Source organism: Manis javanica, chromosome 9 (assembly GCF_040802235.1).
Source record: "Manis javanica isolate MJ-LG chromosome 9, MJ_LKY, whole genome shotgun sequence".
Classification (NCBI taxonomy): domain Eukaryota; kingdom Metazoa; phylum Chordata; class Mammalia; order Pholidota; family Manidae; genus Manis; species Manis javanica.
Genome location: NC_133164.1, coordinates 29,592,029 through 29,610,038, shown reverse-complemented (window position 1 = coordinate 29,610,038; position 18,010 = coordinate 29,592,029). Strand labels below are relative to the sequence as shown.

General features: G+C 38.8%; 1 protein-coding gene across 6 annotated transcripts in view; it reads right to left on the bottom strand.

Moving 5' to 3' along the window:
• The window catches only part of TBC1D4 (TBC1 domain family member 4), a 192,041-nt gene that overhangs the window by 22,143 nt on the left and 151,888 nt on the right, over positions 1 to 18,010 (bottom strand). For 5 of the 6 annotated variants that reach the window (XM_073212494.1, XM_073212495.1, XM_073212496.1 and 2 more), the window contains 2 exons: positions 14,738 to 14,898; positions 1,962 to 2,171 (listed from right to left, as the gene is read on the bottom strand). In XM_073212494.1, the coding sequence (XP_073068595.1) occupies positions 1,962 to 2,171; positions 14,738 to 14,898 (371 nt within the window). Of the gene's footprint in view, positions 1 to 1,961; positions 2,172 to 14,648; positions 14,899 to 18,010 lie in introns of those variants that run through there. The other variant, XM_073212499.1, reaches the window with a different exon arrangement.

Here is an 18,010-nt window from a genome sequence, read left to right as displayed (position 1 = left end):
GCACCTGCTATGTGAAGCAATAGGCCCTGAGGATAAAATGCTAAGTAAAAGCAGTTAATATCTGCCCTCAACTGGATAACTAGGTGAGAATTTTTAAAAATCAAGAAATGATTGTCTATTTATCTATTTGCTAGAATTGTAATGCACTAAACTATTTTTTGTCTTTATTACTTAAGTAGAGAAGTAGAGAACTGTTAAAGGTTTCTGATCATATATTCTAAATGTCATTTCTTTCTTATCCTGTCAATTTATATAGTATAACTGACCTCAGAATGCACACAGAGTCATCTGTATTAAAACATTTTCTTATGTTAATACACATAGTTAAGAAACACTGTGGCATAATGGGGAATGGCCATTTCCCATTTTCTTGGGAAAAGCCCAAGAGCCATAAGTAAACCTGAATTTCAGTACTCTGCCAGTACATGTCACTGTTTGGTCTTAGATTAATTCTTTATCTGCCCAAGCCAGTCACTAACTCAGCTGTGGATTGAAGAATGGAGCTATGTAATTTCTATGGCCATTTCCAAATCAAATAGTCTTATGATTCTTAAACTACCCTTTGATATTTAATATAAGATTCTCCTTGTACATATTCCCAACTGTTAATGAAATATAATTTCATACTTTAAAGGTTTCAAAGGAATGATTCATCCTTTTTCCAACCTCTTTTACTGAGTTAAAGATATAAACAACTGCTTAAAAATCTGAAGTCAATTCCTTTCAAAATCTATGAAAGTTCAAGTGCACATACTTTTTATCACAACCAAACTTTTAAAAGTAATGTCAACAAGAACTAACGCATTTTTAATTTTAAAGAAAATAAGATTTATTCCCTAGAGATATTTAAAATCTTATGTGCTTTCCATTCTGCTAAGAACGAGCAATAAAGAAAATAAACTGTGCCCTTGCAAACTAAATAAATATTGTTCAACTTAAAAACAGAATTGAATAGTAGGTGTAGCAAGAGAAAACTTAAGACAGATGATGAATACAGAACTGTGAATACCTGTACTAAAAGAGCTTTTTGGAAGACAGAACAACAAAAGCAAGTCAGAAAAAAACATCTAGATTATAGATTTTCCATTCTACTTAAAAGTCAAAGAGCCCAGATAAGTTAAATCTTTCATCTTACCAATGTAAAAAAACAAGGCCCTTTAGGTTAGTTGATTTGCCCTTTACAATGGCATTAACACATTTTTCAGTTTTTACTACTGTCTGCACATCTTCTTATGTGTGGGTCTATCAGTACTGGGGTAAATAACATCATTCCTTCCAAGTCTGGGGAAGCACTTGGTGTTCATAAACTTAGCAATAAAGCATTACAAAAAGCACAACAGGTGTTACAAATAATCTAATTATAAATCTAATGATTTGAATATGGTATTTTAAATAGAATATTTATAAAGGAGTAACAAAAAATAGGATCTTTGATTTGAAAACAGGTAATTAGCTGAAATGGATACAGTTTATTTGAGATAGGCATTTTTCTCCTATTATGAATACAATTAACCTGAAAGCTGAAAATCATATTCAAAAGGAAGAAACTTTGCTTTTTTCATGTTTAAGTATTTTTTTAAGTAATGTGCAAAATTAAACTTCCAATCTTATCAAATACATCAACTCTGTATTATCTACATTTTATATTACCAAAATATAATCTGAGTTTATATTTCATTATATATTTATATTAAATATATTTGAAATATATAATTATATTTATATTAAATATATTTAAACTACCTAAAATATAGTCTGATGCTTTACCTATTAAACAAACATGCAAATTATCTTAAGCTGATCTCTCACATGTCATAAGCACATCACAAAATAGAAATAAGCAATTATCATCAGTAGATATTTTGTAAAAGTGTGTATACAGTCCAAGAATGAATGTGTGTGTGATGGGGGAGAGGGTAAATTACAGTATCATATCATTTAGCTCTGCTTGAATGGCTAACCTTCAAGTTTCTGGTTTTCTTTTTCCATTCGAAGTAACAAGATTTGTTGGTGTATAGCTTTTCTCCACAAACTCCTTAGTTCTTCTGACTTTTTTCTTTCTTCAGCCTTTCCTGGGTCATCATCACCGGACATGAATATAACCAGTGGTTCCTCCTCCACGGTTGGAGCGAGAGGGGACAGTGGAAGCAACTCACTCCTGTCCAGTCCATCTGCAGAGAAGAAAACAGTGAGAGGCATTCCTAAGTAGTCTCCCAGACTACAGAAGTCTCCTCTAGAATCGAAGTCCTCTCATCCTATATTGCACCTTTAAAGCTTTTCACAAAGCCACTTTCCCAGAACTGTTAGTTTCTGGAACTAATGATTTAAGTAAATCCACTAGACTGAATTCCCCTTCGAGATTTCCCTCTCATGAAATAAAAGTATATGCAATTGCACCACTTCTTCTTTTAGCACAAAAAGGCCTGTAAGATGGGTGCTCCAAAGTGAACTGGCCTTTCCCCAGCCCACCACTTCTGCATTTTATCTGTGTGCCTTCTCTTATCGTGCAAAACAAAAAGGTTACGTGAGTAGGTATCAGTGATCTCATAACATCTACAACCTACCATCAGAAACCACCAAGAAAAGAGCAGCTGAGCAACACTGGGCATATCTCGCCTCAGGGACTGTGCTCACTCCCACCACACTCTCACTCGATTCTTGGAATTCATTCTCTCCCTGTGCTCCAGGCCATCTTCTGCACTGTTGCCAATTAATTTCCTATCGATAAACATGATCATGTCTCTTAAAATATTTCAATGGTTGTGTCCAAAACTACTGGGAATAGCATGTAGATTCCTTCTGCCTCTGGCCTCTTGTAACCTTTTCTACCTCCCGTCTCCATCTCCCATCATGCTGAATCTCTCTTCAGTTTCTGACCCACAATTCTCTGCAGTGACTCCAGACCTTGCTAGTCCCTCCTTCTGAAAATGTTTCTCTCAGCAATGAGTTTAAATAATACAGCTAACTTTTTTGGATGTTTTCTCTGACTATCTTAGGCAGAGTTAATTTTATTTCTAGTAATGCCAGTTGCTTTCTTGTTTTTTTTTTCCCTTAATTGACCTGTGCCCTTACCTTTATTATTTATTTTCTTAATAATTCTTTAATTTTTTTTAATTCTATGGCTCCATTTCTAGCTTATTCAGTTGAATACTTAGTATATTTTGAATTTTGGCTCTCTTGATGTCAGAAATGCCCTCTAAGCAGCACTTGATTCTGACATACAGGGCTTTGATATCACATTGTTTTCCTTCTAGTTTATAATACAGTTTTCAGTTTCCAAACACATGAAATATTTTAGTGGTTCCTTAATTATTGATTCCTTTCTTTCTTTCCTACTTTTTTAATTTTTCACTGTGACTGAAGAATATACCCCCGAGTATGAATGGTGATAATTGTAGTTTATTAAAAAGTCTCCGTGGCCAAGTTTGTAACTAATTTTTACGTATGTTCCATGTGTGCTAAAAATGAATGCACTTTCTCTAGGGTACAAGATTGTGTGTCAATATTAGATCAAACCTGTTTGAGTTTCTTGAATATTTTCTACATTTAATTTCTAAGTTTCTATCTATATTTAATTATCTAAATTTAACTTTCTGAGAGAAATATGTTAAAATCTACAATGAGAGTTCTAATTTTTTTTTTCTCCCAGACATTCTAAGTATTATTTTACATACAGCCTTGGATGTCAAGGCTGTGTAATTATATATGTTCTCATCTTTGTTATGCATTTTTGTTTATTGCTACATTTTGCCCCTTTTTTTAAATTGCTAATGGGTCTAATATTTTTTTGGTTTATATTTGCCTAGTGTTTCTGTATCCATTTCTTTATTGTTCAACATTACTATGTCACTTTGTTTTATGTGTGACTCTTGCAAAAAATATGTTCCTTTTCTAATAATAAAAAAATCTAGGCGGAGCCAAGATGGCGGCGTGAGTAGAGCAGTGGAAATCTCCTCCCAAAAACACATAGAGCTATGAAAATATAACAAAGAAAAATCTTCCTAAAATAGAGACCACAGGACACAGGACAACATCCAGACCACATCCACACCTGCAAGAACCCAGCGCCTTGTGAAGGGGGTAAGATACAAGCCCCAGCCCGGCGGGACCCGAGCGCCCCTCCCCCCGGCTCCCGGCGGGTGGAGAGAAACCGGAGCGGTTTTTTTTTTTTGGCGAGCGCTTTTTGGAAGCCTTAGAGGGACGGGCCCCCGTTGCTGGGGAGGCAGGGTGGCGGGACCGGTGAGGAGGTGCCTGGGAACGGCGCCAGAGGACAAAGAATATCCCGCGTTTCTCCCTGCGAGACCTGGGGGCGGGTGCCTGAGACCGGTGCCTGAGGACGGAGGAGGTCGCGCGTTTTTCCCCTTTTTTTTTTTTTTCTCTTTTGGGCGAGCGCTTTTTGGAAGCCTTGAAGGGACGGGGACCCCAGTGCTAGGGAGGCAAGGTGGCGGGACTGGTGAGTGGGTGGCTGGGACCGGCGCCTGAGGACAAAGAATATCCCCCGTTTTTCCCTGCGGGACCGGTGGGCGGGTGCCTGAGACCGGCACTTGAGGACAGAGGAAATCGCGCGTTTTTCCCCTTTTTTTTTTCTCTTTTCTGCGAGTGCTTTTTGGAAGCCTAAAAGGGACAGGGACCCCGGTGCTAGGGAGGCAGGGCGGCGGGACTGGTGAGCGGGTGCCTGGGACCGGCACCTGAGGACAAAGAATATCCCGCATTTTTCCCTGTGGGACCGGTGGGTGGGTGCCTGAGACCAGCACCTGAGGACGGAAGAAATCGCGCGTTTTTCCCCTTTTTTTTCTCTCTTTTTGCCGAGTGCTTTTTGGAAGCCTTGAAGGGACAGGGATCCCGGTGCTAGGGAGGCAGGGCGGCGGGACTGGTGAGCGGGTGCGTGGGACCAGTGCCTGAGGACAAAGAATATTGAGCGTTCCTTCCCTGCGGGACCGGTGGGTGGGTGCTTTTTGGAAGCCTTGAAAGGACAGGGACCCTGGTGCTAGGGAGACAGGGCAGCAGGACCAGTGAGCGGGTGCCTGGGACCGGCACCTGAGGACAAAAAAAAAAAAAAAAAAAAAAAAATCGCTTGTTTTTTCCTTTTTTTTCCTTTTTTTTTTTTTCTCTTTCTTTCTGTTCCCTCTCTCATTGTTGCTGTTGTTGTTTTGGTTTGGAGAGTGCTTTTTGGAAATCTTAAAGGGGCAGGACAGGTCACTTAGACCAGAAGCAGGGAATCTGGGGATCTCTGGGCACTCTAACCCCCTGGGCAGCAGGGAGCACAGAGGCCCCTTACGGAGATAAATAGCCTCCTGGCTGCTCCCCCTCCAACGGGGCTCCACCATTTTGGAGGAACAGCCCCAGCCAGGCCAAGCCCACAGCAACAGCGGAGATAAACCCCAAAGCAACTGGGCAGGAAGCAGAAGCCCTGTCTGCGCACAGCTGCCCAGCACAAGCCACTAGAGGTCGCTATTCTCCCAGGAAAAGGCTACAAACCAACAAGAAGGGAAGCTCTTCCAGCGGTCACTTGTACCAGCTCTGCAAACTATCTCTATCACCATGAAAAGGCAAAACTACAGGCAGACAAAGATCACAGAGACAACACCTGAGAAGGAGACAGACCTAACTAGTCCTCCTGAAAAAGAATTCAAAATAAAAATCATGAACATGCTGACAGAGATGCAGAAAAAAATGCAAGAGCAATGGGATGAGATGCAGAGAAAAATGCAAGAGCAGTGGGATGAGATGCAGAGAAAAATGCAAGAGCAGTGGGATGAAGTCCGGAAGGAGATCACAGATGTCAGGAAAGAGATCACAGAAGTGAAACAATCCCTGGAAGGATTTATAAGCAGAATGGATAAGATGCAAGAGGCCATTGAAGGAATAGAAGCCAGAGAACAGGAACGTATAGAAGCTGACAGAGAGAGAGATAAAAGGATCTCCAGGAATGAAACAACACTAAGAGAAATATGTGACCAATACAAAAGGAAAAACATTCGTATTATAGGGATACCAGAAGAGGAAGAAAGAGGAAAAGGGATAGAAAGTGTCTTTGAAGAAATAATTGCTGAAAACTTCCCCAAACTGGGGGAGGAAATAATCGAACAGACCATGGAATTATACAGAACCCCCAACAGAAAGGATCCAAGGAGGACAACACCAAGACACATAATAATTAAAATGGCAAGGATCAAGGACAAGGAAAGAGTTTTAAAGGCAGCTAGAGAGAAAAAGGTCACCTATAAAGGAAAACCAATCAGGCTAACATCAGACTTCTCAACAGAAACCCTACAGGCCAGAAGAGAATGGCATGATATACTTAATGCAATGAAACAGAAGGGCCTTGAACCAAGGATACTGTATCCAGCACGACTATCATTTAAATATGATGGTGGGATCAAACAATTCCCAGACAAGCAAAAGCTGAGGGAATTTGCTTCCCACAAACCACCTTTACAGGGCATCCTACAGGGACTGCTCTAGATGGGAGCACCCCTAAAAAGAGCACAGAACAAAACACACAACATATGAAGAATGGAGGAGGAGGAATAAGAAGGGAGAGAAGAAAAGACTCTCCAGACAGTGTATATAACAGCTCAATAAGCGAGCTAAGTTAGGCAGTAAGATACTAAAGAAGCTAACCTTGAACCTTTGGTAACCACGAATCTAAAGCCTGCAATGGCAATAAGTACATATCTTTCAATAGTCACCCTAAATGTAAATGGACTTAATGCACCAATCAAAAGACATAAAGTAATAGAATGGATAAAAAAGCAAGACCCATCTATATGCTGCTTACAAGAAACTCACCTTAAACCCAAAGATAAGCATAGACTAAAAGTCAAGGGATGGAAAAACATATTTCAGGCAAACAACAGTGAGAAGAAAGCAGGGGTTGCAGTACTAATATCAGACAAAATAGACTTCAAAACAAAGAAAGTAACAAGAGATAAAGAAGGCCACTACATAATGATAAAGGGCTTAGTCCAACAAGAGAATATAACCATTCTAAATATATATGCACCCAATACAGGAGCACCAGCATATGTGAAGCAAATACTAACAGAACTAAAGAGGGAAATAGACTGCAATGCATTCATTGTAGGAGACTTCAACACACCACTCACCCCAAAGGATAGATCCACCGGGCAGAAAATAAGAAAAGACACACAGGCACTGAACAACACACTAGAACAGATGGACCTAATAGACATCTATAGAACTTTACATCCAAAAGCAACAGGATATACATTCTTCTCAAGTGCACATGGAACATTCTCCAGAATAGACCACATACTAGCTCACAAAAAGAGCCTCAGTAAATTCCACAATATTGAAATTCTACCAACCAATTTTTCAGACCACAAAGGTATGAAAGTAGAAATAAATTCTACAAAGAAAACAAAAAGGCTCACAAACACATGGAGGCTTAACAACATGCTACTAAATAATCAATGGATCAATGAACAAATCAAAATAGAGATCAAGGAATATATAGAAACAAATGACAACAACAACACTAAGCCCCAACTTCTGTGGGATGCAGCGAAAGCAGTCTTAAGAGGAAAGTATATAGCAATCCAGGCACACTTGAAGAAGGAAGAACAATCCCAAATGAATAGTCTAACATCACAATTATTAAAACTGGAAAAAGAAGAACAAATGAGGCCTAAAGTCAGCAGAAGGAGGGACATAATAAAGATCAGAGAAGAAATAAACAAAATTGAGAAGAATAAAACAATAGCAAAAATCAACGAAACCAAGAGCTGGTTCTTTGAGAAAATAAACAAAATAGATAAGCCTCTAGCCCAACTTATTAAGAGAAAAAGAGAGTCAACACAAATCAACATAATCAGAAATGAGAAAGGAAAAATCACGACAGACTCCACAGAAATACAAAGAATTATTAAAGACTACTATGAAAACCTATATGCCAACAAGCTGGAAAACCTAGAAGAAATGGACAACTTCCTAGAAAAATACAACCTCCCAAGACTGACCAAGGAAGAAACACAAAAGTTAAACAAACCAATTACAAGCAAAGAAATTGAAACAGTAATCAAAAAACTACCCAAGAACAAAACCCCGGGGCCGGACGGATTTACCTCGGAATTTTATCAGACACACAGAGAAGACATAATACCCATTCTCCTTAAAGTGTTCCACAAAATAGAAGAAGAGGGAATACTCCCAAACTCATTCTATGAAGCCAACATCACCCTAATACCAAAACCAGGAAAAGACCCCACCAAAAAAGAAAATTACAGACCAATATCCCTGATGAATGTAGATGCAAAAATACTCAATAAAATATTAGCAAACAGAATTCAACAGTATATCAAAAGGATCATACACCATGACCAAGTGGGGTTCATCCCAGGGATGCAAGGATGGTACAACATTCGAAAATCCATCAACATCATCCACCACATCAACAAAAAGAAAGACAAAAACCACATGATCATCTCCATAGATGCTGAAAAAGCATTTGACAAAATTCAACATCCATTCATGATAAAAACTCTCAGCAAAATGGGAATAGAGGGCAAGTACCTCAACATAATAAAGGCCATCTATGATAAACCCACAGCCAGCATTATACTGAACAGCGAGAAGCTGAAAGCATTTCCACTGAGATCGGGAACCAGACAGGGATGCCCACTCTCCCCACTGTTATTTAACATAGTACTGGAGGTCCTAGCCACGGCAATCAGACAAAACAAAGAAATACAAGGAATCCAGATTGGTAAAGAAGAAGTTAAACTGTCACTATTTGCAGATGATATGATACTGTACATAAAAAACCCTAAAGACTCCACTCCAAAACTACTAGAACTGATATCGGAATACAGCAAAGTTGCAGGATACAAAATCAACACACAGAAATCTGTAGCTTTCCTATACACTAACAACGAATCAATAGAAAGAGAAATCAGGAAAACAATTCCATTCACCATTGCATCAAAAAGAATAAAATACCTAGGAATAAACCTAACCAAGGAAGTGAAAGACTTATACTCTGAAAACTACAAGTCACTCTTAAGAGAAATTAAAGGGGACACTAATAAATGGAAACTCATCCCATGCTCATGGCTAGGAAGAATTAATATCGTCAAAATGGCCATCCTGCCGAAAGCAATATACAAATTTGATGCAATCCCTCTCAAATTACCAGCAACATTCTTCAATGAATTGGAACAAATAATTCAAAAATTCATATGGAAACACCAAAGACCCCGAATAGCCAAAGCAATCCTGAAAAAGAAGAATAAAGTAGGGGGGATCTCACTCCCCAACTTCAAGCTCTACTACAAAGCCATAGTAATCAAGACAATTTGGTACTGGCACAAGAACAGAGCCACAGACCAGTGGAACAGATTAGAGACCCCAGAAATTAACCCAAACATATATGGTCAATTAATATTTGATAAAGGAGCCATGGACATACAATGGCAAAATGACAGTCTCTTCAACAGATGGTGCTGGCAAAACTGGACAGCTACATGTAGGAGAATGAAACTGGACCATTGTCTAACCCCATATACAAAGGTAAACTCAAAATGGATCAAAGACCTGAATGTAAGTCACGAAACCATTAAACTCTTGGAAAAAAACATAGGCAAAAACCTCTTAGACATAAACATGAGTGATCTCTTCTTGAACATATCTCCCCGGGCAAGGAAAACAACAGCAAAAATGAGCAAGTGGGACTACATTAAGCTGAAAAGCTTCTGTACAGCGAAAGACACCATCAATAGAACAAAAAGGAACCCTACAGTATGGGAGAATATATTTGAAAATGACAGATCTGATAAAGGCTTGACGTCCAGAATATATAAAGAGCTCACACGCCTCAACAAACAAAAAACAAATAACCCAATTAAAAAATGGGCAGAGGAACTGAACAGACAGTTCTCCAAAAAAGAAATACAGATGGCCAAGAGACACATGAAAAGATGCTCCACATCGCTAATTATCAGAGAAATGCAAATTAAAACTACAATGAGGTATCACCTCACACCAGTAAGGATAGCTGCCATCCAAAAGACAAACAACAACAAATGTTGGCGAGGCTGTGGAGAAAGGGGAACCCTCCTACACTGCTGGTGGGAATGTAAATTAGTTCAACCATTGTGGAAAGCAGTATGGAGGTGCATCAAAATGCTCAAAACAGACCTACCATTTGACCCAGGAATTCCACTCCTAGGAATTTACCCTAAGAACGCAGCAATCAAGTTTGAGAAAGACAGATGCACTCCTATGTTTATCGCAGCACTATTTACAATAGCCAAGAATTGGAAGCAACCTAAATGTCCATCTGTAGATGAATGGATAAAGAAGATGTGGTACATATACACAATGGAATACTACTCAGCCATAAGAAGTGGAAAAATCCAACCATTTGCAGCAACATGGATGGAGCTGGAGAGTATTATGCTCAGTGAAATAAGCCAAGCGGAGAAAGAGAAATACCAAATGATTTCACTCATCTGAGGAGTATAGGAACAAAGGAAAAACTGAAGGAACAAAACAGCAGCAGAATTACAGAACCCAAAAATGGACTAACAGGTACCAAAGGGAAAGGAACTGGGGAGGATGGGTGGGCAGGGAGGGATAAGGGGGGGGAAGAAGAAGGGGGGTATTAAGATTAGCATGCATGGGGGGGAGGGAGAAAGGGGAGGGTGGGCTGCACAACACAGAGAGGACAAGTAGTGACTCTACAACATTTTGCAAAGCTGATGGACAGTAACCGTAATGTGGTTGTTAGGGGGGACCTGATATAGGGGAGAGCATAGTAAACATAGTATTCTTCAGGTAAGTGTAGATTAAAAATTAAAAAAAAAAAAAAAAGAAAGAAAGAAAGAAAAGGGGGATTACTCCTTAACAGGATAAAACTATTGGTAAATCAAAGATCAACGCATGCTTTAAATATCCTTAATGTTGATCACTTAAAGGGTGTCAGATGATCAGCTATGGAGGTACTCTTTTCTGATAATATTCCTTTCTCTTAATTAAAAAAAAAAAAAAAAAAAAGCAGTTACTGTGTGCTGACCTCCAATGAGTTCTGCACAGTGGTATAGAGGGCATGTCAAAGTGTGGGCAAAGGGTCTGTTTGTTTCTACGCAGAAGATCAAGGCCTAGCTTGGATACCCAGAAAATGAACTAAGATACGATATGAGGAGGAGCTTCCGGCATCAGCACTCTCTGGAGGACTCGTGCCGGGGGATGATCATCAAAAAGCCTCCACAGGGATCCGGACGATGCTGCGGTTGTGGCTGCATCCAGCCCACCATCTCCTGGACTTGCCATGAGAAGGAGGAGGGAGATGTCTAGGCTGGCATGTGCATACAGTGAGACAACGAATTTGACCGGATCTGTACTGTTGGAACTCAACCAGGAGTTGGGAGGGGTGCAAGTTGTAGCACCCCAAAATCTCATGACTATAGACTATCTATGGTTAAAAGAACATATGGGATGTGAACAGATCCCAGAAATGGGCTGCTTTAATTTGTCTAATGGTTCAAGTACAGTTGGAAAATATCCATCATATCATAGATAAATTTTCACAAATGCCTAGGGTGCCTAAATGGTTTTCTTGGCTTCACTGGAGATGGCTGGTAATTATAGATTTGCTTTGTTTATGTCACCGTATTCCTATTATGTCAATATGTGTGTGCAAATTAGTTAGTAGTTTAAAACCTATACATACTTAAGGTACTCTACAAGAAGATATGTCAAAGAAATAATCAATCCTCCCAAGTTTCCTTCATATGCTACATCTATAGCTTTTCTTCTTCCTTCCTAATTACAAACTTTAAATAGAATTCGTGCCTCATATCGAATTTACCGAGTATCATAATTCCTCCAGGTGGTAAAGATACCTCGAGACAAGTGCTGGGCATAGAAGCCACAGGGCATAAATCTGCAAAGAAGAAAAAACCAACCTTTGCAAACAATATGGCTTCTCTCTCACTTACCAACTTTACATTTCCCTGTATGGCCCCGGAAGATGACTGGTTAGCCAGAGACGGGTAAGATTCCTCAAGGGAGGAACAACCTAAGACAGGCACAGTCGCAGGGGGGCCATCAGGTGAGAATTTGGGGATCAACAGAGGTGAGGCTCAGAACCTCACCCCCCCTGTTTTGAGAGAAATCTTCTGCATCCGTGGATGTTTTGCTGCCCTTGTCTAGCCTGGATTAATACTTAGTCCATAGGCACACACCTGATCATCTGATCATCTACATTTGCCTTCTTACAGCACTAAACTATGTTTTCTACCTTTATCTTGCATCTACCTACCACTTCAGCATTTTATTAAAAATAAAAATAATAATAATAATAGGAGAAATGTGGGATCAACATATAAATCAAGTACAAAAATCAAATGAATATTCATATTTGACCTGATGGTTTATAGGTCATATTGCATGATCAAAACCGAAAGTTTCTGTGATGACTGCCCTTGTACTGTTCACCATGTAAGAATTTATTCACTATGTAAGAATTCGTTCACCATGTAAGAACTTGTTCGTTATGCTTCAGAAGATTGGAGACTGACGAGAATTAGGCTTGAGATGGATTAATGATTGTACATTGAGCATTGACCCCCCTATACTGAATTTTATTGTTGTTAACAACCATTTGATCAATAAATATGAGAGATGCCCTCTCAAAAAAAAAAAAAAAAAACTATTGGTAAATCAAAGATCAACGCATGCTTTAAATATCCTTAATGTTGATCACTTAAAGGGTGTCAGATGATCAGCTATGGAGGTACTCTTTTCTGATAATATTCCTTTCTCTTAATTAAAAAAAAAAAAAAAAAAAGCAGTTACTGTGTGCTGACCTCCAATGAGTTCTGCACAGTGGTATAGAGGGCATGTCAAAGTGTGGGCAAAGGGTCTGTTTGTTTCTACGCAGAAGATCAAGGCCTAGCTTGGATACCCAGAAAATGAAATAAGATACGATATGAGGAGGAGCTTCCGGCATCAGCACTCTCTGGAGGACTCGTGCCGGGGGATGATCATCAAAAAGCCTCCCCAGGGATCCGGACGATGCTGCGGTTGTGGCTGCATCCAGCCCACCGTCTCCTGGACTTGCCATAAGAAGGAGGAGGGAGATGTCTAGGCTGGCATGTGCATACAGTGAGACAACGAATTTGACTGGATCTGTACTGTTGGAACTCAACCAGGAGTTGGGAGGGGTGCAAGTTGTAGCACCCCAAAATCTCATGACTATAGACTATCTATGGTTAAAAGAACATATGGGATGTGAACAGATCCCAGAAATGGGCTGCTTTAATTTGTGTGATGGTTCAAGTACAGTTGGACAATATCCATCATATTATAGATAAATTTTCACAAATGCCTAGGGTGCCTAAATGGTTTTCTTGGCTTCACTGGAGATGGCTGGTAATTATAGATTTGCTTTGTTTATGTCACCGTATTCCTATTATGTTAATATGTGTGTGCAAATTAGTTAGTAGTTTAAAACCTATACATACTTAAGGTACTATACAAGAAGATATGTCAAAGAAATAATCAATCCTCCCAAGTTTCCTTCATATGCTACATCTATAGCTTTTCTTCTTCCTTCCTAATTACAAACCTTAAATAGAATTCGTGCCTCATATCGAATTTACCGAGTATCATAATTCCTCCAGGTGGTAAAGATACCTCGAGACAAGTGCTGGGCATAGAAGCCACAGGGCATAAATCTGCAAAGAAGTAAAAAGCTAACCTTTGCAAACAATATGGCTTCTCTCTCACTTATCAACTTTACATTTCCCTGTATGGCCCCGGAAGATGACTGGTTAGCCAGAGACGGGTAAGATTCCTCAAGGGAGGAACAACCTAAGACAGGCACAGTCGCAGGGGGGCCATCAGGTGAGAATTTGGGGATCAACAGAGGTGAGGCTCAGAACCTCACCCCCCCTGCTTTGAGAGAAATCTTCTGCATCCGTGGATGTCTTGCTGCCCTTGTCTAGCCTGGATTAATACTTAGTCCATAGGCACACACCTGATCATCTGATCATCTACATTTGCCTTCTTACAGCACTAAACTATGTTTTCTACCTTTATCTTGCATCTACCTACCACTTCAGCATTTTATTAAAAATAAAAATAATAATAATAATAGGAGAAATGTGGGATCAACATATAAATCAAGTACAAAAATCAAATGAATATTCATATTTGACCTGATGGTTTATAGGTCATATTGCATGATCAAAACCGAAAGTTTCTGTGATGAATGCCCTTGTACTATTCACCATGTAAGAATTTATTCACTCTGTAAGAATTCGTTCACCATGTAAGAACTTGTTCGTTATGCTTCAGAAGATTGGAGACTGACGAGAATTAGGCTTGAGATGGATTAATGATTGTACATTGAGCATTGACCCCCCTATACTGAATTTTATTGTTGTTAACAACCATTTGATCAATAAATATGAGAGATGCCCTCTCAAAAAAAAAAAAAAAAAAAAAAAATCTGTGACTTGTTTCCTAGCATTCTCATAGCTTTCAGTTTTCGAAGCTCACTCACTCCTTCAATTCATTCAATAGGCATTTACTGAATGTCTCAGATGGTCTAATGATAACTGAGGCATTAACCACTGTTCATAATCAGATATAGAAAGCAGTTATTTCTCTGCTATAATCACTTAAATATCTTTGTACACAAAGCAGTGCATTCCACTCCCCAGCACGTGATACTAGTAAGTAGCGCTTCTCTGGCACGTGCCCCACAGACCCTGTTGCTGCATTGCTGAAGGAGATCTGTTCATGGGAGAAGCGACTCTGAGGAAAATGCGCTGCCGCCAGGAGATTCGGTGAGGAGTGACAGGGGTTCCGCCGGCATTTAGGGACTCATTGCTGCAAGTAGACGAGGTCCTTTTTCTCCCCTCTCCATCGCTGCAGAGAGCAAATACATACAGAATGTGTTAAGGAGAGATGCATAGCGTGGGTCTTCACAATGACATGGTAGCACAAGCCATTCACAAGTTCCACCACGGGAAGCACAAGCCCCAGGCAACATGGAGTGATGTGTCAGTAGGCACGCTGGCCACCCAGGCCACCACATCCTGGGAAAAATGCAATCCAGGCCACGCCCTGCCATTAGGCTCACCTGTTTCTACTCATTCCATAGTAGCCAACCATTTCAAGTCTCAATCTGAGAAACAGAAGGACGTACACAGAAGAGCAAGAGTTGCTTAGGTAATGAACTCAGGCGTTACGAAAAAACTAAAATTAATAGCATATATTCTAAACAATTTTGTGACTGTTCCATAAAAGGCTCACAAAGAGTTTTTCTTGTAGTTCTTATAGATGAGGCTGATACTGATCACTTCTCATTGCCTGTGACTATTAAGATCTGTCTCTGAACTGTTAGCTACTGGTAGCTAGATCCTAATAGAAAGTAACCTGAATAAAAAGGTTGGATGGTCAGCTTGGGATTAATTTTAGGTGATATTCTACAAAACACTGTGGCCAAGTAAGATTGTACAGGTTAAATTTTAAATGTTAAACATACTTGATTCTATCAGGACCTCATAGAGCCTATGATATGCTGGCACACACTGTGATTCTCTAAGAGGGAATTAGTGTACAGAAATTCCGTAACTTATTTAAATTATTTGCTCCAAGAATCACCTTCACCAGCTTGAGGGGAGGAGGACTGGGGGTGTCTCCTCTTTCTACATTAATCTATTTTGTGAAACAAACACGTGGAAATACTGGTCTGCTCTAAGAATTTCATTTTCTAGGAAAGACAACTCTGAGCTATGCTAGACCTCTTTGCAACAAAGACTCAAACCTACTTTTGAGACCAACTAGGTTAGCTGCTGGAACACCATGCAGTAATTATTGCTGTTAGTGGTGGGAATATTTTACCATTTTTAAGTTTCAAAGTTTCTGTGCTTTCCTGAAAGGATGATGAAGATGCCAGTATTTATAGGTGGTGATACCAACAAGTGAAGGTACAGGACTTCTGATGGATTCAAGAAGTGTCAGTACTTAAGTCAGAAATGAAACTCGGCTAGAAAAGCCATCACTCTACACAGGTCCTCAGCGGAACTCAGTAAAGCTGAGACAGCCAACCGTCAGGAGAGCACTTCCGTACCTGCCTGCCATGTTTTTCCTTACTTTATATGCTCACAGGTATCAGGAAATTTAGTTATTTCTAATCTTGATCTATTTTCCTGAAAATATTACTTCTGGATTAGGTAAATTAAGGTTAAGAAAAAGACATACCTTTGAGCTCCTACACAGACGTGTCATGATGTATTATGATACTTTGGAAAGTACCTGATACACTCTATTCAAAACAGTCTAACCCTCTTTGTTTTATATCCTGGATAAAATTATAAACCCTTATATGCATCCACAGTTAAAAACTCCCTGCAAGACTAAATAAGTATGTTAATCATTTTATTTATTTGTGTAAAGTATATTTATTTATACTTCCACTTTGGAAAGCATTAATTCAAGTATTTCCCTTTTGGAAGCTGTGATTAAACATTCTTAAAGGAATAGTCATATCCTGGTTAACACTCTTTCAGTATCCTGTATCTTCAGTTTAGTAACACTGTCTCACTGGCCTATTTGCTGAATGCCTCATTAATGGGTATATTTCTAACTCCTACTGTAGTAACTGATAAGTAATAGTAAGCACTCAACAAATATCCATTGGGTAAACTAAGGTGTAAAAACCATGTGAAACATTAACTCACAAGGTCAAAATGAACCCCCCCCCCAAAAAAAAAATAATGGCTAGGATGTCAGGAATAAACAAAAGATTACTTCTTTAAATCCCTGTTCATAGTCATAACTTTTAAGTATTTTTGGCAGAAAGTTCTAATAGCTCCATTTCCATAAACTAAGCTGTTGATAGCTATTGATAATGACAATAGTGTTAGTACACAACATAAGGAATCTTTTCTCCACAAGTATTCCCATCTGATGTAAAGGCCTGCAACTTATAATTTAAGCCTAAAAAGCCAAATGAAATATATAAATACTATTTCAATGGCTCACAGGACATATGTTCAATAAATATTAGTTTCTCTTGATTTCATAGCAGCTCTAACAAAACTAGACTAAACCAAACCAAAGGATCAGAAACATCTATATTTTAATGTCAGAATTAAAATGTTTTCTAAAAAAATCAACTTCCAATTCACTGTTAATGACATATCAAGTGCTTAGATAATACTAAAAATAAAACTGAGAACTACCTATATCAGTTTCATTATTGCTTATAAAATATATGCTTCTTGGGGAACATGGATGCATAAAGTTCAAGAACCCAAAACACGTGAAACACTAAATTCTGTACATCAAGATTCTTCTATCCCATCTTGGGAACCACACTGAGATGAGGAAGGAGGGTGTTTTCTGTTTCTTGTTGTTGATATACCTCTGGGGTTGTTCTTTACAACAGTTTTCACTTTAACTTCTCCTAGAGTTAAACTTAGCAGGAAGGCAAGCATAACACCAATTTTTTTGAGTGAAATAAAAACCAAAATAACATGTGGTATTTCCTATGGTAATAATCAGGATCGTGCAAAAAAAAAAAAAGCACACACTCTGTGCCAGGCATTGTTCTAAGCACTTTTATCTAGACATTTATGTATACATTTTTTCTAGACATTTATGTAAATGTCTTGCTTGCTTTTCTTTGCTTTTAAAATAATCTCATTTCAAAATATAAATACTTTTTATTTTTAAATAGAAGGGTCAAATCAAAAATATTAATATGGTGGAATATACATATATTGGCATATTAATTATATTCACATTTTTAAATGATGAAGCAAATTAGAACCATTCCCTTGTTTTTTCCATATAGTCTTTTTTCTTCTCCTTTTACATTTGGGAATATCAACATATGCATTATAAAATTGCTTCCCAAGAGATATATTCAGAAGAATTTTGTGCCAGCATTACTTCTGTTGAGAATTCATGAAATTAAAAATGAATAACTAGGAAAGAAATACAATGTGGATAATTCCTACCTATTTTTATA